This window comes from Coregonus clupeaformis, chromosome 1, assembly GCF_020615455.1.
Source record: "Coregonus clupeaformis isolate EN_2021a chromosome 1, ASM2061545v1, whole genome shotgun sequence".
NCBI classification, from domain to species: domain Eukaryota; kingdom Metazoa; phylum Chordata; class Actinopteri; order Salmoniformes; family Salmonidae; genus Coregonus; species Coregonus clupeaformis.
In genome coordinates, this window is record NC_059192.1 from 90800798 (window position 1) to 90827412 (window position 26615).

At 45.8% G+C, this 26615-nt stretch overlaps 1 protein-coding gene across 12 annotated transcripts in view; it reads left to right on the plus strand.

Moving 5' to 3' along the window:
• The window catches only part of jakmip3 (Janus kinase and microtubule interacting protein 3), a 61315-nt gene that overhangs the window by 32887 nt on the left and 1813 nt on the right, over nt 1-26615 (plus strand). For 3 of the 12 annotated variants that reach the window (XM_041893418.2, XM_041893441.2, XM_041893410.2), the window contains exons 5-21: nt 6131-6349; nt 9399-9518; nt 11851-11997; nt 14083-14214; nt 14874-14909; nt 15734-15922; nt 16543-16671; nt 21233-21316; nt 21450-21512; nt 21629-21727; nt 21999-22097; nt 22501-22560; nt 24098-24163; nt 24343-24411; nt 24700-24777; nt 25918-26121; nt 26470-26535. In XM_041893418.2, coding sequence (XP_041749352.1) covers nt 6131-6349; nt 9399-9518; nt 11851-11997; nt 14083-14214; nt 14874-14909; nt 15734-15922; nt 16543-16671; nt 21233-21316; nt 21450-21512; nt 21629-21727; nt 21999-22097; nt 22501-22560; nt 24098-24163; nt 24343-24411; nt 24700-24777; nt 25918-26121; nt 26470-26535 — 1860 coding nt within the window. The remainder of the gene's footprint in view (nt 1-6130; nt 6350-9398; nt 9519-11850; nt 11998-14082; nt 14215-14873; nt 14910-15733; nt 15923-16542; nt 16672-21232; nt 21317-21449; nt 21513-21628; nt 21728-21998; nt 22098-22500; nt 22561-24097; nt 24164-24342; nt 24412-24699; nt 24778-25917; nt 26122-26469; nt 26536-26615) is intronic. The other 9 variants (XM_041893427.2, XM_041893451.2, XM_041893459.2 and 6 more) reach the window with 6 other exon arrangements.

Genomic DNA, 26615 nt, shown 5'->3' on the forward strand with positions numbered 1-26615 from the left:
GGACACAGGCCCAGGGCTAAAGATCTTCTTTGCATGCAGAAACGTGGCAGGAATGTTAAATCAAGATTAGGGCCACTGAGTGGAGGAACCTAGTGCTAGGGAGTGACTGAATGACATCACAGAGATCGAGCCAATCCTGAGCGTGCTAGGGAGTCACTGAATAATATTGCAGTTATAATGGTCTTTGTGGGGGAGAGATGTGGGAGAAGAGGAAATGGAGTGTGTGAGTGGAGGTGTGAAAGGAGAGCCACACTGTGACCTTGTTAGGCAGAGCAGAGCAGAGGTGGCCACTAGCCACGCTAAAAGAGAGCCACACTGTGACCTTGTTAGGCAGAGCAGAGGTGGCCACCAGCCACGCTAAAAGAGAGCCACACTGTGACCTTGTTAGGCAGAGCAGAGCAGAGGTGGCCACCAGCCACGCTAAAAGAGAGCCACACTGTGTCCTTGTTAGGCAGAGCAGAGCAGAGGTGGCCACCAGCCACGCTAAAAGAGAGCCACACTGTGACCTTGTTAGGCAGAGCAGAGCAGAGGTGGCCACTAGCCACGCTGCAACAGTGGCCACACCACGCTAAAAGAGAGCCACACTGTGTCCTTGAGGCAGAGCAGAGCAGAGGTGGCCACCAGCCACGCTAAAAGAGAGCCACACTGTGACCTTGTTAGGCAGAGCAGAGCAGAGGTGGCCACTAGCCACGCTAAAAGAGAGCCACACTGTGACCTTGTTAGGCAGAGCAGAGCAGAGGTGGCCACCAGCCACGCTAAAAGAGAGCCACACTGTGACCTTGTTAGGCGGAGCAGAGCAGAGGTGGCCACTAGCCACGCTAAAAGAGAGCCACACTGTGACCTTGTTAGGCAGAGCAGAGCAGAGGTGGCCGCTAGCCACGCTAAAAGAGAGCCACACTGTGTCCTTGTTAGGCAGAGCAGAGCAGAGGTGGCCACCAGCCACGCTAAAAGAGAGCCACACTGTGTCCTTGTTAGGCAGAGCAGAGCAGAGGTGGCCACCAGCCACGCTAAAAGAGAGCCACACTGTGACCTTGTTAGGCAGAGCAGAGGTGGCCACCAGCCACGCTAAAAGAGAGCCACACTGTGACCTTGTTAGGCAGAGCAGAGCAGAGGTGGCCACCAGCCACGCTAAAAGAGAGCCACACTGTGTCCTTGTTAGGCAGAGCAGAGCAGAGGTGGCCACTAGCCACGCTAAAAGAGAGCCACACTGTGACCTTGTTAGGCAGAGCAGAGCAGAGGTGGCCACTAGCCACGCTAAAAGAGAGCCACACTGTGACCTTGTTAGGCGGAGCAGAGCAGAGGTGGCCACTAGCCACGCTAAGGGAGGAGGGAAGACATTCGTTGGGGCGTCAGAACAGAAGAGAGGAGGCTATCATTGATGTGGCTCTCCAGCTACCCATAGTGCACCTCTCCTCTGGGAAGAGGTGTGTGAGAGAGACTGGCAGCCATGAGAAGACTGTTCCTAAACAGTGGGACTGGTTTCTGTGTGTGACTGTGGGACTGGGCTCTGTGTGTGACTGTGGGACTGGTCTCTGTGTGTGACTGTGTGATTGGTCTCTGTGTGTGACTGTGGGACTGGTCTCTGTGTGTGACTGTGGGACTGGTCTCTGTGTGTGACTGTGGGACTGGTCTCTGTGTGTGATTGTGGGACCTGGCTCTGTGTGTGACTGTGGGACTGGTCTCTGTGTGTGACTGTGGGACTGGTCTCTGTGTGTGACTGTGGGACTGGGCTCTGTGTGTGACTGTGGGACTGGTCTCTGTGTGTGACTGTGGGACTGGTCTCTGTGTGTGACTGTGGGACTTGGCTCTGTGTGTGACTGTGGGACTGGTCTCTGTGTGTGACCGGGCTCTGTGTGTGACTGTGGGACTGGTCTCTGTGTGTGACTGTGGGACTGGTCTCTGTGTGTGACTGTGGGACTGGTCTCTGTGTGTGACTGTGGGACTGGGCTCTGTGTGTGACTGTGGGACTGGTCTCTGTGTGTGACTGTGGGACTGGTCTCTGTGTGTGACTTTGGGACTGGTCTCTGTGTGTGACTGTGGGACTGGTCTCTGTGTGTGACTGTGGGACTGGTCTCTGTGTGTGACTGTGGGACTGGTCTCTGTGTGTGACTGTGGGACTGGTCTCTGTGTGTGACTGTGGGACTGGGCTCTGTGTGTGACTGTGGGACTGGTCTCTGTGTGTGACTGTGGGACTGGTCTCTGTGTGTAACTGTGGGACTCTGTGTGTGACCGGGCTCTGTGTGTGACTGTGGGACTTGGCTCTGTGTGTGACTGTTGGACAGCTGAGAGATGAGTGCAGGGCTGCTTTCTTCAGACTCTGAAAGGACCAGTCATCCAGGTTACCTGCAGAAGATCCAATCTGGAAGATGTCAGGAATATAGAGGTGTTATTACTTTGTTTGTTCTCACTCTTGTCTCTGGTACCTAAATGGGAGAAGCATTTCCACGGTGCTGTAAGTATTGCTGTAATTTCCTCCTAAGATATTTTCTGCAAGTACAGTCCAGTCACTAGTGATATAGTGTATGCTGGGGCTTCCCCAGCTAGCACTTAAAGTCATGTTCTCAAATTGTTCCAAGAACATTAAGAAACAACGTTCTTCAGTACCTCAGCATAATTTTTCCCACAGGTTTCCTAATGGTTCAGTTCTCAAATTGTTTCAGAGAAAGTTAAGAAAACTTTCCATAACAACCACAAGAAAACGTTAGTAACGTTCCAAGAATGTCATGTAAAAACATATACATTCCGTTCTCAGCATCAACAAAACTCTCTATCTCTATCTTGTGTGTTCAGGTGATTTGGTCACGCCCACTAATTGGCCACACCTGATTTTAATGAGTTCTTGTTTCCTTTGAAATGGTGTCTGTTTGAATAGACAAAAATGAACAGCTTTGTATGCATAAAATCAACATGGCATGCTAGCTCCATCCTGGTGGCGCAGTGGACTAATTTCATGGCTAGAAAACTGAAGATTATAGGTTCGAAACTCACTGATACCATGACACAATAAAAAATAAAAAAGGATTTCGCGTGATTAATGCCTAAGGAAATTAATTTCCATGTGGTCCTATCTGTGCTTGGACTTCAAAAAATAAGCTAGCAGTGTTATTTAAAGTCCTATTGAAACATTCAGTGAAAGTTTTAAGGACGTTATTCAAAAATCTCCAAATAACCTATAATTTCCGTTCTCAGAAAAAAATCTCCCAGGAAAACTTTCAAGGAACCAGAGTAAAACATTCTCAGAACCTCCCTACAACCTTCCCAGAACAGGATACATTTTCACTTCTGTTCTCAGAACGTTCAAAAAACTTTCTGTTTTACTGGTCAGGAAATGTATGGCTTCAATCCCACAAATCAAATCAAAACAAAAAAAATGTCACATGCACCGACTACAACAGTGAAATGCTTACTTACAAGCCCTATGTGAAAGCAAAAACACACGTTCCCACAACTTACAAGAAACCAAATGTGCTAGCTGAGTTGGGACTGTTGTGAATGTTCTAAACCAGGGTTCTTCAATTCCGGTCCTGGAGGGCCGAAACACTTCTGTTTTTTATTACTACCTTGTTGTTAATTGCACTCACCTGGTGTCCCAGGTCTGAATTAGCCCCTGATTAGAAGGAGAGGATGAAAAACAGAGGTGTTTCGGCCCTCCAGGACCGGAATTGAAGAACCCTGTTCTAAACAGTAGCATGCAGAATTGCAGATATCCGGGAAGAGCTGGGGCATGTGTGCTTTCCCCGGGACATTAGCAGGAGTATATCATGTAATTTCACCGAGATTGATTTGTTGTGATCTTGTTGAATGTGACCCTAGACTGTGGTTGCTGCCAGGCAATACAAGTGGGATCTGTAAAATGAATGAAGCATTGATTATAGGAAAGAAACAGTACATCTGTGGGTTCTTATTATGATTCTAATGTTTAGTAGCTACAGGATGCACGAAGGAAGCTCCTGTTCTCTGAATGGCCAATCAAACAGGGCGGGGCTTGTGGCTGGTCTTGCCAACCTTTTGTCATGGTGACGGCCGAACAGAACAGTAGCCTACGTGTGCATGATGCGGCTCTGTGTCTGTGTGTGTGTGTGACTTTTTGTGTGTGCTCGTGTGCGTACACGCTCATGCTCGACTGAGCTCCTCTCCTCTGTTCTCCTCTCCTCTGCAATGCTCTTTTCTCCTCTGTTCTCCGCTGCTCTGTTCTCCTCCTCTGTTCTCCGCTCCTCTGTTCTTGTTCTCCTCTGTTCTCACCTCCTCTGTTCTTATCTGTTCTCCTCTGATCTTTTCTCCTCTGTTCTCCTCTGTTCTCACCTCCTCTGTTCTTATCTGTTCTCCTCTGATCTCCTCTGTGCTCCTCTCCTCTGTGCTCCTCTCCTCTGTTCTCCTCTCCTCTGTTCTCCTCTCCTCTGTTCTCCTCTGTTCTCCTCTCCTCTGTTCTCCTCTGCTCTCCTCTCCTCTCCTCTGTTCTCCCCTCCTCTGTTCTCCTCTGTTCTCCTCTCCTCTGTGCTCCTCTCCTCTGTGCTCCTCTCCTCTGTGCTCCTCTCCTCATTTCTCCTCTGTTCTCCTCTCCTCTGTTCTACACTTCTCTGTTATCCTCTCCTCTGTTCTCCTCTCCTCTGTTCTCCTCTCCTCTGTTCTCCTCTGTTCTCCTCTGTTCTCCTCCCCTCTGTTCTCCTCTCCTCTGTTCTCCTCTCCTCTGTTCTCCTCTGTTCTCCCCTCCTCTGTTCTCCTCTCCTCTGTGATCCTCTCCTCTGTTCTCCTCTCCTCTGTTCTCCTCTCCTCTGTGCTCCTCTCCTCTGTTCTCCCCTCCTCTGTTCTCCTCTGTGCTCCTCTATGCTCCTCTCTTCTGTTCTCCTCTCCTCTGTTCTCCTCTCCTCTGTTCTACACTCTCTCTGTTCGCCTCTCCTCTGTTCTCCTCTCCTCTGTTCTCCTCTGTTCTCCTCTCCTCTGTTCTACACTTCGCTATTCTCCTCTCCTCTGTTCTCCTCTCCTCTGTTCTCCTCTGTTCTCCTCTCCTCTCCTCTGTTCTCCTCTCCTCTGTTCTACACTTCTCTGTTCTCCTCTGTTCTCCTCTCCTCTGTTCTCCTATCCTCTGCTCTCCTCTCCTCTGTTCTCCTCTCCTCTGTTCTCCTCTCCCCTGTTCTCCTCTCCTCTGTTCTCCTCTCCTCTGTTCTACACTTCTCTGTTCTTCTCTCCTCTGTTCTCCTCTGTTCTCCCCTCCTCTGTTCTCATCTGTTCTCCTCTCCTCTGTTCTCCTCTCCTCTGTTCTCCTCTCCTCTGTTCTCCCCTCCTCTGCTCTCCTCTGTTCTCCTCTCCTCTGTTCTCCCCTCCTCTGTTCTCCTCTCCCATGTTCTCCTCTCCTCTGTTCTCATCTCCTCTGTTCTCCTCTCCTCTGTTCTCCTCTCCTCTGTTCTACACTCTCTCTGTTCTCCTCTCCTCTGTTCTCCTCTCATCTGTTCTCTTCTCCTCTGTTCTCCCCTGTTCTCCTCTCCCCTGTTCTCCTCTCCTCTGTTCTCCTCTGTTCTCCTCTGCTCGGTTCTCCTCTCCTCTGTTCTCCTCTCCCCTGTTCTCCTCTCCTCTGTTCTCCTCTCCTCTGTTCTCCTCTGTTCTCCTCTACTCTGTTCTCCTCTCCTCTGTTCTCCTCTCCTCTGTTCTCCCCTGTTCTCCCCTCCTCTGTTCTCCTCTCCTCTGTTCTCCTCTGTTCTCCTCTGCTCTGTTCTCCTCTGTTCTCCTCTGCTCTGTTCTCCTCTGCTCTGTTCTCCTCTGCTCTGTTCTCCTCTCCTCTGTTCTCCTCTGCTCTGTTCTCCTCTGCTCTGTTCTCCTCTCCTCTGTTCTCCTCTGCTCTGTTCTCCTCTCCTCTGTTCTCCTCTGCTCTGTTCTCCTCTGCTCTGTTCTTCTCTCCTCTGTTCTCCTCTGCTCTGTTCTTCTCTCCTCTGTTCTCCTCTGCTCTGTTCTCCTCTGCTCTGTTCTCCTCTGCTCTGTTCTCCTCTGCTCTGTTCTCATCTGCTCTGTTCTCCTCTCTTCTGTTCTCCTCTCCTCTGTTCTCCTCTCCTCTGTTCTCCTCTCCTCTGTTCACCTCTCCTCTGTTCTCTTCTGTTCTCCTCTCCTCTCCTCTCCTCTGTTCTGCTCTGCTCTGTAGATGGATGAGATTAAGGTTAAAGACAGAGCTTGCTGTGTGCTGGGGAAGGAGCTGGGGGTTCAGGCTGGACACACCCAGAGGCTCCAGCTGCAGAAGGAGGCTGTGGATGAGCAGCTAGCCCAGATCAGGAGCAGGGAGGCTGGGGCAGGAGGACACCTCCACAGCCCCAAACGAGACACTCCTTACCCCAGTGGTGCAGGAGACACCTCAGAGAGCCTCGTAAGCAATCTCTCTCCCTCCGTCTGCCCTCTCACTGCTGCTTAGTAGCGTATAAATGTAGGCTAGCTATAGCCTGTACCTTCTCAAAGGCATGCCCTTTTGTTGCCTCTTTGCAAGTATTCATTTTGCTTTCTTAGTGAATGTTTTTGATCACCACCTTTAGCTGCTTCTAAATGCTTAGATGGAGTCTAGAGTCCTGCCCTAGCTGAGCCTAGTTTTTCTCTATTCCTCCACCCAGCACCAGTCCCTCTCACCTTCCTGTACTGTCTATTCCTCCACCCAGCACCAGACCCTCTCACCTTCCTGTACTGTCTATTCCTACACCCAGCACCAGTCCCTCTCACCTTCCTTTACTGTCTATTCCTCCACCCAGCACCAGTCCCTCTCACCTTCCTGTACTGTCTATTCCTCCACCCAGCACCAGTCCCTCTCACCTTCCTTTACTGTCTATTCCTACACCCAGCACCAGTCCCTCTCACCTTCCTTTACTGTCTATTCCTCCACCCAGCACCAGTCCCTCTCACCTTCCTTTACTGTCTATTCCTCCACCCAGCACCAGTCCCTCTCACCTTCCTTTACTGTCTATTCCTCCACCCAGCACCAGTCCCTCTCACCTTCCTTTACTGTCTATTCCTCCACCCAGCACCAGTCCCTCTCACCTTCCTTTACTGTCTATTCCTCCACCCAGCACCAGTCCCTCTCACCTTCCTTTACTGTCTATTCCTCCACCCAGCACCAGTCCCTCTCACCTTCCTTTACTGTCTATTCCTCCACCCAGCACCAGTCCCCCTTATCTTCCTCTGAAGACTAACTGTAGCTTTGGAGGGCTGAGAACCTCAGTCTCAACCTTCTTCCCTATCTCTACTAGTGGGTTCTCCTCACACCTGAGAACCATTTATGTAGAGGTCTCCTCTTGCCTGAATGTCATTATCTCGTTCCAAAATGGCACTTTCTTTGTCCAGAGCCCAGTTTTGGACTCAATTGTGCCAAATACGGATATATACAGTATAATACAATGAAGCTTCCTGCTTATGTTCTGTTATTAACATACAGTATATTACAGTAAAGCTGACAGCTTGTGTTCTGTTATTAACATACATTATTATTATTATTATTATTATTATTATTATTATTATTATTATTATATTCTTTCTGCAGTGGGTCTTTTGGCATTAAAACTGGGTTGTTTTCCCTCTACATGTTGCCATGGGAACACACAGTAGCTTTCTTAGCATGCTGATTCTCTATACTTTATTGGTATTTAATATATTAATAACTGCATTTAATAATGACTGCATTTAATAATGACTGCATTTAATAATGACTGCATTTAATAATGACTGCATTTAATAATGACTGCATTTAAAATAATAATGACTGCATTTAATAATGACTGCATTTAATAATGACTGCATTTAATAATGACTGCATTTAAAATAATAATGACTGCATTTAATATGATAATGACTGCATTTAATAATGACTGCATTTAAAATAATAATGACTGCATTTAATATGATAATGACTGCACTTAATAATGACTGCATTTAATAATGACTGCATTTAAAATAATAATGACTGCATTTAATATATTAATGACTGCATTTAATAATGACTGCATTTAAAATAATAATGACTGCATTTAATATGATAATGCCTGCATTTAATAATGACTGCATTTAATAATGACTGTATTTAATACAATAATGACTGCATGTGTTTTGCTGTTATGTGTTTTGCTTTCTTTCTGTTGATTCACTAGTATTGGTTGGCTTCTTTCTTTTTCCTCAATGCTTCTTTGTGTCCTATGTAACCTTAGCATTAAGCTACAAAACGACATGAGTTTCTATCTACATGTTATATTGGCTCATCTGCAGCTAGGATGTTCTCTGTTGTTGAAAGATGTCTCCTGCACCACTGATTTAAGGAATTCTTGAGATGTTCATTGAAGGTTTTCTCAAGATCTCGTTCTTTCGTCTTCCGCTATTTATTTTAATATTTTCTCATTTTCAGCTCATAAATATGTATATGAATCTCTGAATTTTCAACATAGTGGATACAAAAGACTGTACATCATTTCAATTGTTGATTAAAAATTTGACAGCAAATTCCTTGTAATCCAATTGACACATGTCACCATTCCCTGTTGAAGAACTAAATGTATTATTTTGTAATTGTTTTTCAAGCACAAGATGTGCTAGCTGTTCTTTCAGCACCAATCCAAGCCTGCCTTCTGTGCACCAGTCCATGGCCTGTGACGTCCTCCCTCTATAAAGCACATCACTTGCACACCTTCACACCGTCACGAATATTCACACTCCCTTACGCTCACCTACTCATGCTTACAGGCGGCTTATTGTTATTATCGGCATACTTCTCAATGTAGGTAGTCTCTTCTCACAGCTGCTGAATCTGAGCGCCATGAGTCAGGAGTAGCAAGGACCAGGCTTGGGGGTCAATTCCAATTGAAGTCAAGTCAATTCAGGAAGTAAATTAACGTTCCAATTCAATAATTGAAAAAAAAGGGCATCTATTTTCAATGACTTCTCAATAAACTGAATAGGAGAGGATATTTTATTAAAAAAATTTAAAATTCAAATCACTTCCTGAATTGACTGCCTTCAATTCAAATGGACCCCAATCCTGATGAGTAGCAAGCTAGGCTGAGCTGTAATAAACACCAGAGCAAAGCTACAGTCGCCTTTTAGAATAGTGCTTTCATTTTGGATGGATGGCAGAAAATGGATGGATGGCTTTTTTTCAGTTTATTATTTGTTCCGTGTAAGAATGAATGTTGCCCCACTGCCCACTTTATTACACTATTATTTAGAAAATCCATGTTTAAAAGGAACCCAGAAGTGTCCAGGTGTATTTTCACTGCATTAACTGAAGTTTCCACACGGAGTGTTTACAGTGAAGTTCATAGTTCTTTAGATAACTGGGGCTCGGTGGGTGTGCTGGCCTAATATACTGTGATAATATAGCCTATAGGAGTCTGGGGATGGTTTTGAGGTTATTCCCAGTTATCTGCAGTTGGTGTGTGTTTCAGGAACAGCAGTTGGATGAGAAGGACGCTCGGCGCTTCCAACTGAAGATCGCCGAGCTGAGTGCCATCATCCGCAAACTGGAGGACCGCAATGCCCTCCTGTCAGAGGAAAGAAATGAGCTGGTGAGCAGTTCTGACATCTTCCAATCGCAAGTATCTTGCTGCTACAAAAGTGAGTGTATTGGTGCGTCACCCATTGATAGAGATGGCTGAGGATTGTTGTAATTAATTCTGACTGAATGGATTTTAAGCCACAGGAAAGTCTTATCTTTTGCAGAAGATATAGTCCTAAAAAAATGACCAAATGGAATACTGCACGCAACACACACACACAGCTTCCTGGAAGAAGAAAGGATGTTCACTTTTCGATCACGACCCTCCATTTGCTGTAGCCTTTATTCATGCAATAGCTAAATGTTGTCAAGACAGTGAAGACACATTTCAGTCATCCTAGGAGTTATGTGATAGCTATCTGATAGGTGACAATATCTCCTCTGGTGATAAGATATTATCCACTAACCTGCTACATCGTTAACACTTCAGTCAGAGGGATTGGCAGAATTAAAAAAATGGACTCTCTTATGTGATTTAAACTACTGTTTCTGCTTCTGGCACAACAACAGGCTTTGGTATTGGATCAGTTTGGTTCTGGCACAACAACAGGCGTTGGTATTGGATCAGTTTGGTTCTGGCACAACAACAGGCGTTTGGTATTGGATCAGTTTGGTTCTGGCACAACAACAGGCTTTGGTATTGGATCAGTTTGGTTCTGGCACAACAACAGGCGTTGGTATTGGATCAGTTTGGTTCTGGCACAACAACAGGCTTTGGTATTGGATCAGTTTGGTTTACGCACCTTTTTTATTTTGCGTGACCTTCTAACCACCTATTGTGAAAGAAATGCTTAAACAACATAGGGAGTGTTACGTTACTCACTACGAACAGCGATCAGCGTTTACACACTTTTATTATTCATCACTGTCTGTCATGCTGTCAACCTTCCTGTCATTGCAAAGCTCTCACTTATTTAAAGAGCTACTAAGCTGAGTATTGTTTACAGGACCATAGCACCGGTTCCAATCCAAGTACCAATGCCATTTATCAAACTCCAGGCGGTGCTTTGGTCAGATGACATGAAAATAGAGTTCTATGGCCAAGCACACCAGCGGTGAGTTTGGTGTCGGAAAACGGAAGCATATGCAGAAAGTTACCTCATACCTACGGTAAAATATGGTGGTGGATCTTTGATGTTATGGTAAAATATGGTAGTGGATCTTTGATGTTATGGTAAAATATGGTGGAGGATCTTTGATGTTATGGTAAAATATGGTAGTGGATCTTGATGTTATGGTAAAATATGGTAGTGGATCTTTGATGTTATGGTAAAATATGGTGGTGGATCTTTGATGTTATGGTAAAATATGGTGGTGGATCTTTGATGTTATGGTAAAATATGGTAGTGGATCTTTGATGTTATGGTAAAATATGGTGGTGGATCTTTGATGTTATGGTAAAATATGGTGGTGGATCTTTGTTATGGTAAAATATGGTAGTGGATATTGATGTTATGGTAAAATATGGTAGTGGATCTTTGATGTTATGGTAAAATATGGTGGTGGATCTTTGATGTTATGGTAAAATATGGTAGTGGATCTTTGATGTTATGGTAAAATATGGTGGTGGATCTTTGATGTTATGGTAAAATATGGTGGTGGATCTTTGATGTTATGGTAAAATATGGTGGTGGATCTTTGATGTTATGGTAAAATATAGTAGTGGATCTTTGATGTTATGGGGCTATTTTGCTTCCACTGGTCCTGTGGCCCTTGTTAAGGTCAACGGCATCATGAACTTTACCAAGGTCCAGGACATTTAACCAAATACCAGGTTGCCTCTGCCAGCAAGACAATAACCCCAACCACACATCAACCACATCCACAAAGAAATGGTTAATTTACCACAAAATCAACATTTTGCAATGGCCATCTCAGTCTCTGGACTTGAACCCCATTGAAAACCTGTGGTTTGAATTGAAGAGGACGCAGTTCATAAGATCTGGAAAGATTCTGTATGGAGGAATGGTCGAAGATCCCTCCCAATGTATTGCTCATCTTTATCAAGGGTTCCAATAATTGTGGACCTGACTGTATGTGTGTGTATCTGGCTAGCTGCTGCAGCCGTGTGAGGCAGAGGGCCCCTGCTGGACAACAACAATAATGATTGTGTGTGTGTGTGTGTGTGTGTGTGTGTGTGTGTGTGTGTGTGTGTGTGTGTGTGTGTGTGTGTGTGTGTGTGTGTGTGTGTGTGTGTGTGTGTGTGTGTGTGTGTGTGTGTGTGTGTGTCTAGCTGAAGCGCCTAAGAGAGGCAGAGAGCCAGTTTATGCCCCTGCATGACAAGAACACTAATGATTGTGCGTGTGTGCGGTGTGTGTGTGTGTGTGTGTGTGTGTGTCTAGCTGAAGCGCCTAAGAGAGGCAGAGAGCCAGTTTATGCCCCTGCTGGACAAGAACAAGAGGCTGAGCAGGAAGAATGAGGAACTGGCCCACGCGTTCAGACGCATGGAGAACAAACTACGCTTCATTACAGAGGAGAACATGGAGATGGTACAGCACATACACATACACACACACACACACACACACACACACACACACACACACACACACACACACACACACACACACACACACTCACACACACACACACACACACACACACACACACACTCACACTCACACTCACACTCACACTCACACTCACACTCACACTCACACTCACACTCACACTCACACTCACACACACAGACACAGACACAGACACAGACACAGACACAGACACAGACACACACACACACACACACTCACACTCACACACACACACACACACACACACACACACACACACACACACACACACACACACACACACACACACACACACACACACAGACACACACACACACACACACACACACACACACACACACACACACACACACACACACACACACACACACACACTCACACACACACACACACACACACACACACACACACACACACACACACACACACACACACACACACACACACACACACTCACACACACACACACACACACACACACACACACACACACACACACACACACACACACACACACACACACACACACTCACACTCACACTCACACACACACACACACACACACACACACACACACACACACACACACACTCACAAATACACACACACACACACAACGTCCTCATAAAGCCAAATGCAGCAGTATTTTGTCCATGTTAACCATGTATACAACACACACAGACACACCCTACTCATCGATAACTCTGTCTACTACCTGCCTGTCAAAGAGGATGTTGACGTTGGCACTTGGCACATCCAATGATTGTTTTTTTTATTTTGTTTTAAATTTCATTTGTGGCAACTGACATGTTCAATTCCATTCACACGCAGCAATTTTTCTCCAAGTCAATTTTCCTCGAACAGCTGCTCAAAACGTCTTCTGATATTCGTTCTGACGTTACTCAAGTATTTTACGGCGAAATCTCCATAACGATCTGCCAGCAGAGCTTGGTGTGCTTCAGTCTATTATTGTGAGGGATGTCTTGCTATGAGAAGACCTTGTTCATACCATACTGGAATATAAATGCTTCAGTCTCACGCTCAGAGCCTTGAATGTGATCGACGTCGTATTTGCTTAAGAATGATAACATTACTTAGGAGTAGTGTGATAGTGTTTGAGATGATTCTTCTTCAAGATAGAGAACAACATAGCTCTCAGTGAAGTTTTGTATTGTCATACCTGAACCTACAGATGCGGTGAAATATATTGGCACCCTTGAGTGCAATGGAGAGGAATGTTCTGAATGTTCAGTTTTTGTCTTTTCAAAACTGGTTTCTTTTCAGACCTGCAACATACAACAGGTGAGAGAACTTACACAGTGAACGGGAATCATTGTCTCCGACCAAATAAATTCGAATTTTTAATATTTTTTATGTACAAGAAATCTCAATTTCAGTTGTCAATGTTTTTTCTTGGTCCAGTTGTAAATCGAACAAATACATGTGTATACAGTAAAAGTGTTTTCAACTTCAACATATCATGCAAGGGTGCCGATATATTTCACCGCATCTGTATAGCGAACACTGGCTACCTTTAACACACAGTGCAGTAATCTCTTGTGGCAGAGAGTTAACATAAATCTAGTTGAGTAGCTGACTAGTGCACAGAGATATGGTTCTTCAGATTTCAGAGAATGACTTAAATTGAATATCTTTGTTTTTAAAGCTGCAATATGTCACTTTTTGGGGCGACCCGACCAAATTCACATAGAAATATGAGTTATAGATGTGTCATTCTCGTTGAAAGCAAGTCTAAGAAGCGGTAGATCTGTTCTATGTGCGCTATTTCTATGTTTCCCGTTCTTATGCGTCTTTAACTGTGGGTTTTGTACACCAGCCTCAAACAGCTGAATATACAATATTTTTGGTTATTGAAAATATATTTCACAGCGGTTTAGATGGTACAATGATTCTTTAGACTATATGTTGCTTGTTTTGTCACATAAACTGACAATAGGCGAACTACTAGAATTTTAGCAACCAGGAAATGGCGGAGCGATTTGTGCACATTGCACCTTTTTAACCGGTTTACTTCCCTTCCAGAGAGAGAAGGTGGCCACCAAAAGACGGCCCAGCTCTCTAAACGACCTTGACCAGAGTCAGGAGGAGAGAGAGATCGAGTTCCTCAGACTACAGGTTCTGGAACAGCAGAATATTATTGACGACCTGTCAAAGGTATTACCGTTTCTATGGCAACAGCTCCCTCCGTGGGTTTGCTCTGTCATTCTCTCTCTCTCACCCTCTTCCTTTATTTCTTTGTTTGTTTCTCTCTCTCTCTCTCTCTCTCTCTCTCTCTCTCTCTCTCTCTCTCTCTCTCTCTCTCTCTCTCTCTCTCTCTCTCTCTCTCCTTTTTTCTCTCGCAGTCACCTTCACAGGTAGGCTACACACACTGATGATGTTAATCACATGGAAGGGATTTGTAGTCATGAAACACAGGAAGACATTGATGATGTTAATCACATGAACAGGATTTGTAGTCATGAAACACAGGAAGACATTGATGATGTTAATCACATGAACAGGATTTATAGTCATGAAACACAGGAAGACATTGATGATGTTAATCACATGGAAGGGATTTGTAGTCATGAAACACAGGAAGACATTGATGATGTAAATCAAATGGACAGGATTTGTAGTCATGAAACACAGGATGAGACATTGATGATGTTAATCAAATGGACAGGATTTGTAGTCATGAAACACAGGAAGACATTGATGATGTTAATCAAATGGACAGGATTTATAGTCATGAAACACAGGAAGAAACATTGCAACATTATACAGTATACAGATTCTGTACATTCAATTAAATCCTGAGTTATGTTTTCTAGGCACTGGAGACTGCTGGATACGTGAAGAGTGTGATTGTAAGTTGTCAGATAATTCCATCAAGTATTATGATAGGAATGTACCATGAGGGATAGTTCAATGGAAACAACAACTAATGTAATCTTAGTTTGGTGCAACCCCTCCCCAGACTCTGATATGGAAATGTCCTTGTGTGTCTTAGTCTCTCACTTTCCCTATATAGTGCACCTCTTTCCCTATAGAGTGCACCTCTTTCCCTATATAGTGCACCTCTTTCCATAAATGCACTCTTTCCTATATAGTGCACCTCTTTCCCTATAGAGTGCACCTCTTTCCCTATAAAGTGCACCTCTTTCCCTATATAGTGCACCTCTTTCCCTATAGAGTGCACCTCTTTCCCTATAGAGTGCACCTCTTTCCCTATAAAGTGCACCTCTTTCCCTATAGAGTGCACCTCTTTCCCTATAAAGTGCACCTCTTTCCCTATAGAGTGCACCTCTTTCCCTATATAGTGCACCTCTTTCCCTATATAGTGCACCTCTTTCCCTATAAAGTGCACCTCTTTCCCTATAAAGTGCACCTCTTTCCCTATAAAGTGCACCTCTTTCCCTATATAGTGCACCTCTTTCCCTATAAAGTGCACCTCTTTCCCTATAAAGTGCACCTCTTTCCCTATATAGTGCACCTCTTTCCCTATAAAGTGCACTACTTACAGAGACATATGGTGGGCCCTGGTCAAAAGTAGTGCACTACATAAGGAATAGGGTGCATTTTTTGGGGAAAAGGCTCATAAGTAAGGATTTCACGTTAAAGTCTACACCTGTTATATTCGGCACGTGACAAATACCATTTTATTTTATTTTTTAATGGAATGATGTTCTAGGAAAGAGATATGCTGCTGAGGTACAGACGGCAGGGTACAGGAGTAGGGAAGAAGGTCATTAAGCCGTGTAAACCGGCGGTAGAGACGTTCTTTGGTTACGACGAAGAGGCTTCTATAGACTCAGACGGATCCTCCATCTCCTTCCACACAGACAGGACACCATGCACACCAGACGATGACCCGGAGGAGGTAAGACATGGGCACAGACTTTCTGGGGAAAGTCAGAAAGACAGTTTTGCTTGTCATGTTTAAGGGGAGTCTGACAGAGAGAAAAAGAGTGATCAAGAGAGAGGAAAGAGAGAGAGAAAGATCAAGACAGAGAGAAAGAGAGTGATCAAGAGAGAGGAAAGAGAGAGAGAAAGATCAAGACAGAGAGAAAGAGAGAGGAGGGGGATATATATATATATATGTTTTGTCCTTTGATTGCTCCCTAATGAAAGCTTGATGTTATAGAATTATAAATGAATTTGAAAGTGTGTTTCCATTCTTGATATACAGCAGTCAATTACAGAAGTGTAAATATGCAATGCAACGTTTACTGAAAATCAGACAGTTTCATATGTAATATGTTATTTCTGATGTTGTGTTATAATGACCATGGGGTTTGACTGTTGTTTTTGTCTGTCTGTGTCTGTCTGTCTGTCTGTCTGTCTGTCTGCCCGCTCGTCTGTGTCTGTCTGCCTCCATGCCCGTCTGTCTGCCTGTCTGCCTGTCTGTGTCTGTCTACCTGCATGTCTGCCCGTCTGTCTGCCCGTCTGTCTGTCTGCCTGACTGTCTGCCTGACTGTCTGCCTGCCTGCCTGCCTGTAGGGTATGATCAGGGAGGAGACAGAGATGAGGTTTCATCAGTTGACCATGGAGTACCAGGCTCTTCAGAGAGCATATGCACTTCTACAGGAGCAGGTCGGGGGCACGTTTGATGCAGAGAAGGAAGTCAAGGTAAGAGGTGCTCTTTTATGATGCCATTATCAAAACATGTATTTCATTCACTGGGCAGGAATGTATTTTAGACCACTAGTCCACAAGAAGTATTGGGCTAAATTCACTTGTCCTTCATAAGTAGGACTCCTCCAAGGCCTGATTCAGTTGAGACATTTGCATAAATCATTAATTGACGTCAGTGAGAGAATATGTGAGTTAAGCACGCAGGTCTCAAACCAGAATGCTGCCCTAGAGACTGAACCACATAGAGACAGAATGCTGCCCTAGAGACTGAACCAGGTAGAGACTGAACCAGGTAGAGACATAATGCTGCCATAGAGACTGAACCAGGTAGAGACATAATGCTGCCCTAGAGACTGAACCAGGTAGAGACAGAATGCTGCCCTAGAGACTGAACCAGGTAGAGACTGAACCAGGTAGAGTCAAAATGCTGCCATAGAGACTGAACCAGATAGAGTCAAAATGCTGCCATAGAGACTGAACCAGGTAGAGTCAGAATGCTGCCATAGAGACTGACCCAGGTAGAGACAGAATGCTGCCCTAGAGACTGAACTAGGTAGAGTCAAAATGCTGCCATAGAGACTGAACCAGGTAGAGTCAGAATGCTGCCATAGAGACTGAACCAGGTAGAGACTGAACCAGGTAGAGACTGAACCAGGTAGAGACAGAATGCTGCCATAGAGACTGAACCAGGTAGAGACAGAATGCTGCCATAGAGACTGAACCAGGTAGAGACTGAAACAGGTAGAGTCAGAATGCTGCTATAGAGACTGAACCAGGTAGAGACTGAACCAGGTAGAGACTGAACCAGGTAGAGACAGAATGCTGCCCTAGAGACTGAACCAGGTAGAGACAGAATGCTGCCCTAGAGACTGAACCAGGTATAGACTGAACCAGGTAGAGTCAGAATGCTGCCATAGAGACTGAACCAGGTAGAGACTGAACCAGGTAGAGACAGAATGCTGCCCTAGAGACTGAACCAGGTAGAGACAGAATGCTGCCCTAGAGACTGAACCAGGTATAGACTGAACCAGGTAGAGTCAGAATGCTGCCATAGAGACTGAACCAGGTAGAGACAGAATGCTGCCCTAGAGACTGAACCAGGTAGAGACAGAATGCTGCCCTAGAGACTGAACCAGGTATAGACTGAACCAGGTAGAGTCAGAATGCTGCCATAGAGACTGAACCAGGTAGAGACTGAACCAGGTAGAGACTGAACCAGGTAGAGTCAGAATGCTGCCATAGAGACTGAACCAGGTAGAGACTGAACCAGGTAGAGACTGAACCAGGTAGAGACATAATGCTGCCCTAGAGACTGAACCAGGTAGAGACAGAATGCTGCCCTAGAGACTGAACCAGGTAGAGACTGAACCAGGTAGAGTCAAAATGCTGCCATAGAGACTGAACCAGATAGAGTCAAAATGCTGCCATAGAGACTGAACCAGGTAGAGTCAGAATGCTGCCATAGAGACTGACCCAGGTAGAGACAGAATGCTGCCCTAGAGACTGAACCAGGTAGAGTCAAAATGCTGCCATAGAGACTGAACCAGGTAGAGTCAAAATGCTGCCATAGAGACTGAACCAGGTAGAGTCAGAATGCTGCCATAGAGACTGAACCAGGTAGAGACTGAACCAGGTAGAGACTGAACCAGGTAGAGACAGAATGCTGCCATAGAGACTGAACCAGGTAGAGACAGAATGCTGCCATAGAGACTGAACCAGGTAGAGACTGAAACAGGTAGAGTCAGAATGCTGCCATAGAGACTGAACCAGGTAGAGACTGAACCAGGTAGAGACTGAACCAGGTAGAGACAGAATGCTGCCCTAGAGACTGAACCAGGTAGAGACAGAATGTTGCCCTAGAGACTGAACCAGGTATAGACTGAACCAGGTAGAGTCAGAATGCTGCCATAGAGACTGAACCAGGTAGAGTCAGAATGCTGCCATAGAGACTGAACCAGGTAGAGACTGAACCATGTAGAGACTGAACCAGGTAGAGACAGAATGCTGCCATAGAGACTGAACCACATAGAGCCAGAATGCTGCCCTAGAGACTGAACCAGGTAGAGACTGAACCAGGTAGAGACAGAATGCTGCCATAGAGACTGAACCATGTAGAGACATAATGCTGCCCTAGAGACTGAACCAGGTAGAGACAGAATGCTGCCCTAGAGACTGAACCAGGTAGAGACTGAATGCTGCCCTAGAGACTGAACCAGGTAGAGACATAATGCTGCCCTAGAGACTGAACCAGGTATCAGCAGAGACTGAACCAGGTAGAGTCAGAATGCTGCCATAGAGACTGAACCAGGTAGAGTCAGAATGCTGCCATAGAGACTGAACCAGGTAGAGACTGAACCATGTAGAGACTGAACCAGGTAGAGACAGAATGCTGCCATAGAGACTGAACCACATAGAGCCAGAATGCTGCCCTAGAGACTGAACCAGGTAGAGACTGAACCAGGTAGAGACAGAATGCTGCCATAGAGACTGAACCATGTAGAGACATAATGCTGCCCTAGAGACTGAACCAGGTAGAGACAGAACGCCCTAGAGACTGAACCAGGTAGAGACAGAATGCTGCCCTAGAGACTGAACCAGGTAGAGACAGAATGTTGCCCTAGAGACTGAACCAGGTATATACTGAACCAGGTAGAGTCAGAATGCTGCCATAGAGACTGAACCAGGTAGAGTCAGAATGCTGCCATAGAGACTGAACCAGGTAGAGACTGAACCATGTAGAGACTGAACCAGGTAGAGACAGAATGCTGCCATAGAGACTGAACCACATAGAGCCAGAATGCTGCCCTAGAGACTGAACCAGGTAGAGACTGAACCAGGTAGAGACAGAATGCTGCCATAGAGACTGAACCATGTAGAGACATAATGCTGCCCTAGAGACTGAACCAGGTAGAGACAGAATGCTGCCCTAGAGACTGAACCAGGTAGAGACTGAATGCTGCCCTAGAGACTGAACCAGGTAGAGACATAATGCTGCCCTAGAGACTGAACCATGTAGAGACATAATGCTGCCCTAGAGACTGAACCAGGTAGAGACAGAATGCTGCCCTAGAGACTGAACCAGGTAGAGACAGAATGCTGCCCTAGAGACTGAACCAGGTAGAGACTGAATGCTGCCCTAGAGACTGAACCATGTAGAGACATAATGCTGCCCTAGAGACTGAACCAGGTAGAGACAGAATGCTGCCCTAGAGACTGAACCAGGTAGAGACAGAATGCTGCCCTAGAGACTGAACCAGGTAGAGACAGAATGCTGCCCTAGAGACTGAACCAGGTAGAGACAGAATGCTGCCCTAGAGACTGAACCAGGTAGAGACTGAACCAGGTAGAGACTGAACCAGGTAGAGACAGAATGCTGCCCTAGAGACTGAACCAGGTAGAGACAGAATGCTGCCCTAGAGACTGAACCAGGTAGAGACTGAACCAGGTAGAGTCAGAATGCTGCCATAGAGACTGAACCAGGTAGAGTCAGAATGCTGCCATAGAGACTGAACCAGGTAGAGACTGAACCAGGTAGAGACAGAATGCTGCCATAGAGACTGAACCACATAGAGCCAGAATGCTGCCGTAGAGACTGAACCAGGTAGAGACAGAATGCTGCCATAGAGACTGAACCATGTAGAGACATAATGCTGCCCTAGAGACTGAACCAGGTAGAGACAGAATGCTGCCCTAGAGACTGAACCAGGTAGAGACTGAACCAGGTAGAGACAGAATGCTGCCCTAGAGACAGAACCAGGTAGAGACAGAATGCTGCCCTAGAGACTGAACCAGGTAGAGACAGAATGCTGCCCTAGAGACTGAACCAGGTAGAGACAGAATGCTGCCCTAGAGACTGAACCAGGTAGAGACAGAATGCTGCCCTAGAGACTGAACCAGGTAGAGACAGAATGCTGCCCTAGAGACTGAACCAGGTAGAGACAGAATGCTGCCATAGAGACTGTGTAGAGACAGAATGCTGCCATAGAGACTGAACCAGGTAGAGACTGAACCAGGTAGAGTCAAAATGCTGCCATAGAGACTGAACCAGGTAGAGTCAAAATGCTGCCATAGAGACTGAACCAGGTAGAGTCAAAATGCTGCCATAGAGACTGAACCAGGTAGAGTCAGAATGCTGCCATAGAGACTGAACCAGGTAGAGTCAGAATGCTGCCCTAGAGACTGAACCAGGTAGAGACTGAACCAGGTAGAGACAGAATGCTGCCATAGAGACTGAACCAGGTAGAGACTGAACCAGGTAGAGTCAGAATGCTGCCATAGAGACTGAACCAGGTAGAGTCAGAATGCTGCCATAGAGACTGAACCAGATAGAGTCAGAATTCTGCCATAGAGACTGAACCACGTAGAGACAGAATGCTGCCATAGAGACTGAACCAGGTAGAAACTGAACCAGGTAGAGTCAGAATGCTGCCATAGAGACTGAAGCAGGTAGAGTCAGAATGCTGCCATAGAGACTGAACCAGGTAGGGAAACATATTCTACTATCATTTATTATCATTGTATATAACCAGTGAATGTTGTTCTCTTCACTCCACAGACAAGAGAACAGTTGCAAGCAGAGCATATTATCTACCAAACCAGAATACAGGACCTAGAGTGTGTTCTGTCCCAACAAGGACAGGTGACTGGATTACACACACATACAGCCACACGCACACACACACACACACACGCACGTATTCACGCACACAAACACACACAGACACACACACTGTTCTTTGCCACTGATTAGCTGATTCCTTGTGTGTTTGAAGGATATGAAGTGGATCGAAGAGAAACAGGCCCTGTTTCAAAGAAATCAAGAACTTATAGAAAAGGTATAAACTATTATCCATCATATTTACTCAAAGTGATGTGTCACGTGTAATTCAGGTGTGATTGGAAAAAATTTGACTGTGGTTATCTTTCCCGTGTATTTCCCCTCTCCTAACAGATCAAGCACGTAGAAACAGAGGAGTCACGTTTAAAAAACGAATTTCAGGACGCCAGAGACCAAAATGAACTCCTGGAGTTCCGGATCCTTGAACTTGAAGTAAGAGCAGGGAATTTAAACTCCTCCCAACAACCGCTCCACGGGCTCCGTAGTATGGCATCGTCTCCAACCTGTATGTGTTTCCATTGGACCTTGGATACAATTGGACGAAAATGTTTAATCTTAATGTTATTCAGGTTTTGGAAATGTATTATCAGTTTTAGCTATACTCCTAGATACTGTAGGTAATTAAAGACTTGCAGGCTAGTTTTACATGCCCATGGTCTCCAAGGTGGGCCATCTAGTAATAACGACATCTATCACCATCCAGGAGCGGGAGAGGAGATCTCCAGGCATCAACTTCCACGACGTCCACTTCTGTGAAGGCGTCAGTCCACTGCAGGTCTACTGTGAGGCCGAGGGAGTCACAGTGAGTCTACATCTATCATAATAATAATGTCATATATAATATAGTTTGGTGAAGACAGAAGTGAGTCTATATCCTTAATAATAATATCTTATGAAAGGTGCTAGGGGGTAGAGGTTAGGAGCTAGGGGCTAGGAGAGGTGTCTATGGCCCTCCAAATTCAAATCTTGACCTCAAAGCCAGTTCCACTGCCTTTTTTTTCCATTGTTCCCCTCTAATCAGGGACTGGTTTAGACCTGAGACACCAGGTGGGTGATATTAATGATCAGGTAGAGCAGACACCCAGCAGGCTCCAGACCTCGTAGGGTCAGAGTTGAATACCCTTGGTCAAAGGGGGAGTGTTAAGGGGTTGATTTTGATTTTATTTGAAGTTTAACCTGATGTTCTTGTCTCTCCTCCCTGGCAGGACATCGTCATCACAGAGCTGATGAAAAAGCTAGATATACTGGGGGATAATGCCGTAAGTGTATGTTCATTTCCTATCTACATGTATGTACATGTATGTCTGCCTGCAGTATGGTTCGCTCCAACATCACTGGACTCATTGCTCTGTCTGTCTCCTCTGTGTTGTACAGTAAGGGAAAAAAGTATTTGATCCCCTGCTGATTTTGTATGTTTGCCCACCGACAAAGACACGATCAGTCTATAATTTTAATGGTAGGTTTATTTGAACAGTGAGAGACAGAATAACAACAACAAAAATCCAGAAAAATGCATGTCAAAAATGTTATTAATTGATTTGCATTTTAATGAGGGAAATAAGTATTTGACCCCTCTGCAAAACATGACTTAGTACTTGGTGGCAAAACCCTTGTTGGCAATCACAGAGGTCAGACGTTTCTTGTAGTTGGCCACCAGGTTTGCACACATCTCAGGAGGGATTTTGTTCCACCTCTCTTTGCAGATCTTCTCCAAGTCATTAAGGTTTCGAGGCTGACGTTTGGCAACTCGAACCTTCAGCTCCCTCCACAGATTTTCTATGGGATTAAGGTCTGGAGACTGGCAAGGCCACTCCAGGACCTTAATGTGCTTCTTCTTGAGCCACTCCTTTGTTACCTTGGCCGTGTGTTTTGGGTCATTGTCATGCTGCAATACCCATCCACGACCCATGTTCAATGCCCTGGCTGAGGGAAGGAGGTTCTCACCCAAGATTTGACGGTACATGTCCTCGTCCATCATCCCTTTGATGCGGTGAAGTTGTCCTGTCCCCTTAGCAGAAAAACACCCCCAAAGCATAATGTTTCCACCTCCATGTTTGACGGTGGGGATGGTGTTCTTGGGGTCATAGGCAGCATTCCTCCTCCTCCAAACACGGCGAGTTGAGTTGATGCTAAAGAGCTCGATTTTGGTCTCATCTGACCACAACACTTTCACCCAGTTCTCCTCTGAATCATTCAGATGTTCATTGGCAAACTTCAGACAGCCCTGTATATGTGCTTTCTTGAGCAGGGGGACCTTGCGGGCACTGCAAGATTTCAGTCCTTCACGGCGTCGTGTGTTACCAATTGTTTTCTTGGTGACTATGGTCCCAGCTGCCTTGAGATCATTGACAAGATCCTCCCGTGTAGTTCTGGGCTGATTCCTCACTGTTCTCATGATCATTGCAACTCCACGAGGTGAGATCTTGTATGGAGCCCCAGGCCGAGGGAGATTGACAGGTATTTTGTGTTTCTTCCATTTGCGAATAATCGCACCAACTGTTGTCACCTTCTCACCAAGCTGCTTGGCGATGGTCTTGTAGCCCATTCCAGCCTTGTGTAGGTCTACAATCTTGGGGGGGGGCAGTATGAAAAAAAATAAGATAAGAGGATAAGAGCGTCTGCTAAATGACTAAAATGTAATGTAAATGTGTTGATGGATCAGCTGTTTGCCTGCAGTATGGTCCGCTCCAACATCACTGAACTCATTGCTCTGTCTGTCTCCTCTGTGTTGATGGATCTGCTGTTTGCTTGATACTGAGTGTCTGAGTGTTGTGTTTTCCCTATGTACCATGTACCACCCAGAACCTATCCAATGAGGAGCAAGTGGTTGCCATTCACGCCAGGACTGTCTTAACACTAGCAGAAAGGGTATTTTTTTATATATTTTTTTTTATTAACTTACATTTCAAAAGGCTGTTGATCTTTGTTTGTTTGAATGCCGGCCTTGTCTTTGAATCCCTGTCGTAGGCTTTGCATCATTGAGTTAATGAGATAAACTAATGTTTTATTCCCAGCTGAATATCCTGCTTACTGTCTTCTCCTTTCAGTGGCTTGAGAATATAGAGGTCACCAAAACCGCTTTAGCACAGAAAAGGATGGACATTGAAAGTGAGAAGGTAAATGGCTGATCTGCATTTTTATTTGAACCCTTCTCATTTAGCATGCTGCTCAAGTTGTTTTGCATGGAAGTACGTGGTATATGGTATATGCTTAAAGTGCATTGGCAACTGCCGATATATTGTAGCCCGACCTACAGTGTTTAACAGACATCTTATATGAATGAACAAATGAATGAAAGAAAGAAAGAATGAATGAATGAATTTACAAATGAATGAATGATTTTGTATGAATCTTTAGTAGGAGTTATCTGGATGATGAGGCTGTGTTCCGTGTGTTATTTGCAGCATGTGTTTAGTAAACAGAAAGGCTATCTGGATGAGGAGTTGGACTACAGGAAACAGTCCATGGCTCAGGCACACAAGGTGAGAGGCATTTCAAATGGACCCAAATGTTCAAGGAAAAGCTTGCCTTTGTAAACTAACACTCTCACTCTGGATAAGAGCATCCTGCTAAATGACTCAAATAGAAAATGGAAATATACAGTGAGTGGACAAAACATTAAGAACACCTTCCTAATATTGAGTTGCACTCCCCCCTTTTTGCCCTCAGAACAGCCTCAATTCGTCGGGGCATGGACTCTACAAGGGGTCGAAAGCGTTCCACAGGGATGCTGGCCCATGTTGACTCCAATGCTTCCCATAGTTGTGTCAAGTTGGCTGGATGTCCTTTGGGTGGTGGACCATTCTTGATACACACGGGAAACTGTTAAGCGTGAAAAACCCAGCAGCGTTGCAGTTCTTGACTCAAACCAGCGCGCCTGGCACCTACTACCATACCCCGTTCAAAAGCACTTTAATATTTTGTTTTGCCCATTCACCCTCTGAATGGCACACATACACAATCCATGTCTCAATTGTCTCAAGGCTTAAAAATCCTTCTTAAACCCGTCTCCTCCCCTTCATCTACACTGATTGAAGTGGATTTAACAAGTGACATCAATAAGGGGTCGTGGAAAGAGCAGGTGTTCTTAATGTTTTGTATAGTCAGTGTATATGCCCACATAGAGAACATTGAGCCAGTGGATCACATTCTCCACCCACTGACTAGCTGCAGCTGTGGTTGTTTGGTGTAACACAAACTACCTTTTCACTCTCCTCCTTCCTCTCTCCCCTCCCTCCCTCCCTCCCTCCCTCCCTCCCTCTTCCCCTCCCTCCCTCCCTCCCTTCCCCTCCCTCTTCCCCTCCCTCCCTCCCTCCCTCCCTCTTCCCCTCCCTCCCTCCCTCCCTCCCTCCCTCCCTCCCTCCCTCCCTCCCTCCCTCCCTCCCTCTCCCTTCCCCTCCCTCCCTCCCTCCCTCCCTCCCTCCCTCCCTCCCTCCCTCCCTCCCTCCCTCCCTCCCTCTCCCTCCCCTCCCTCCCTCTCTCCCCTCCCTCTCTCTCCCCCCTCCCTCCCTCCCTCCCTCTCTCCCCTCCCTGCCCTCCCCCTCCCCCTCCCTCCCTCTCTCCCTCCCTCCCTCCCTCCCCCTCTCTCCCCTCCCTCCCCTCCCTCCCTCTCTCCCCTCCAGAGGATCTTGGAGCTAGAGGCGATGCTGTTTAACGCCCTGCAACAGGAGGCGGGGGCCAAGATGGCGGAGATGCTGTCGGACGACGAGAGAGAGAAACTGCGTCGGGCGGTGGAGCAGTGGAAGAGAGCGGTCATGACGGAGCTCAGAGAGAGGGACTCACAGATCCTCAGGGAGAGGATGGAGCTGCTACAGCACTCACAGCAGGTGAGAGGATGGAGCTGGTAGAGGATGGAGCTGGTAGAGGATGGAGCTGGTAGGGGATGGAGCTGGTAGAGGATGGAGCTGGTAGAGGATGGAGCTGGTAGGGGATGGAGCTGGTAGAGGATGGAGCTGGTAGAGGATGGAGCTGGTAGAGGATGGAGCTGGTACAGGTAGAGGATGGAGCTGGTAGAGGATGGAGCTGGTAGAGGATGGAGCTCAGCTATCCTACAGTACATTCCCCAGGGAGATCCTCCTTCCTCAGCTACCCTACAATACATCAATATTGAACATTTACTCTGATCTGATTGAACTTATTGTCCACCTTATTGTTCATCCTGTTTTCATGTCCAGAGAATCAAAGAGCTGGAGGAATGGATAGCAGCACAGAGAAGACAGATAAAGGAACTAGAAGAAAAGGTAAACCCGGTCATATGGTCCCTTGAAACCAGTGACACTGTGTTGTATTGCTCAGTTGAATTGAACTGTATTTAATAGAT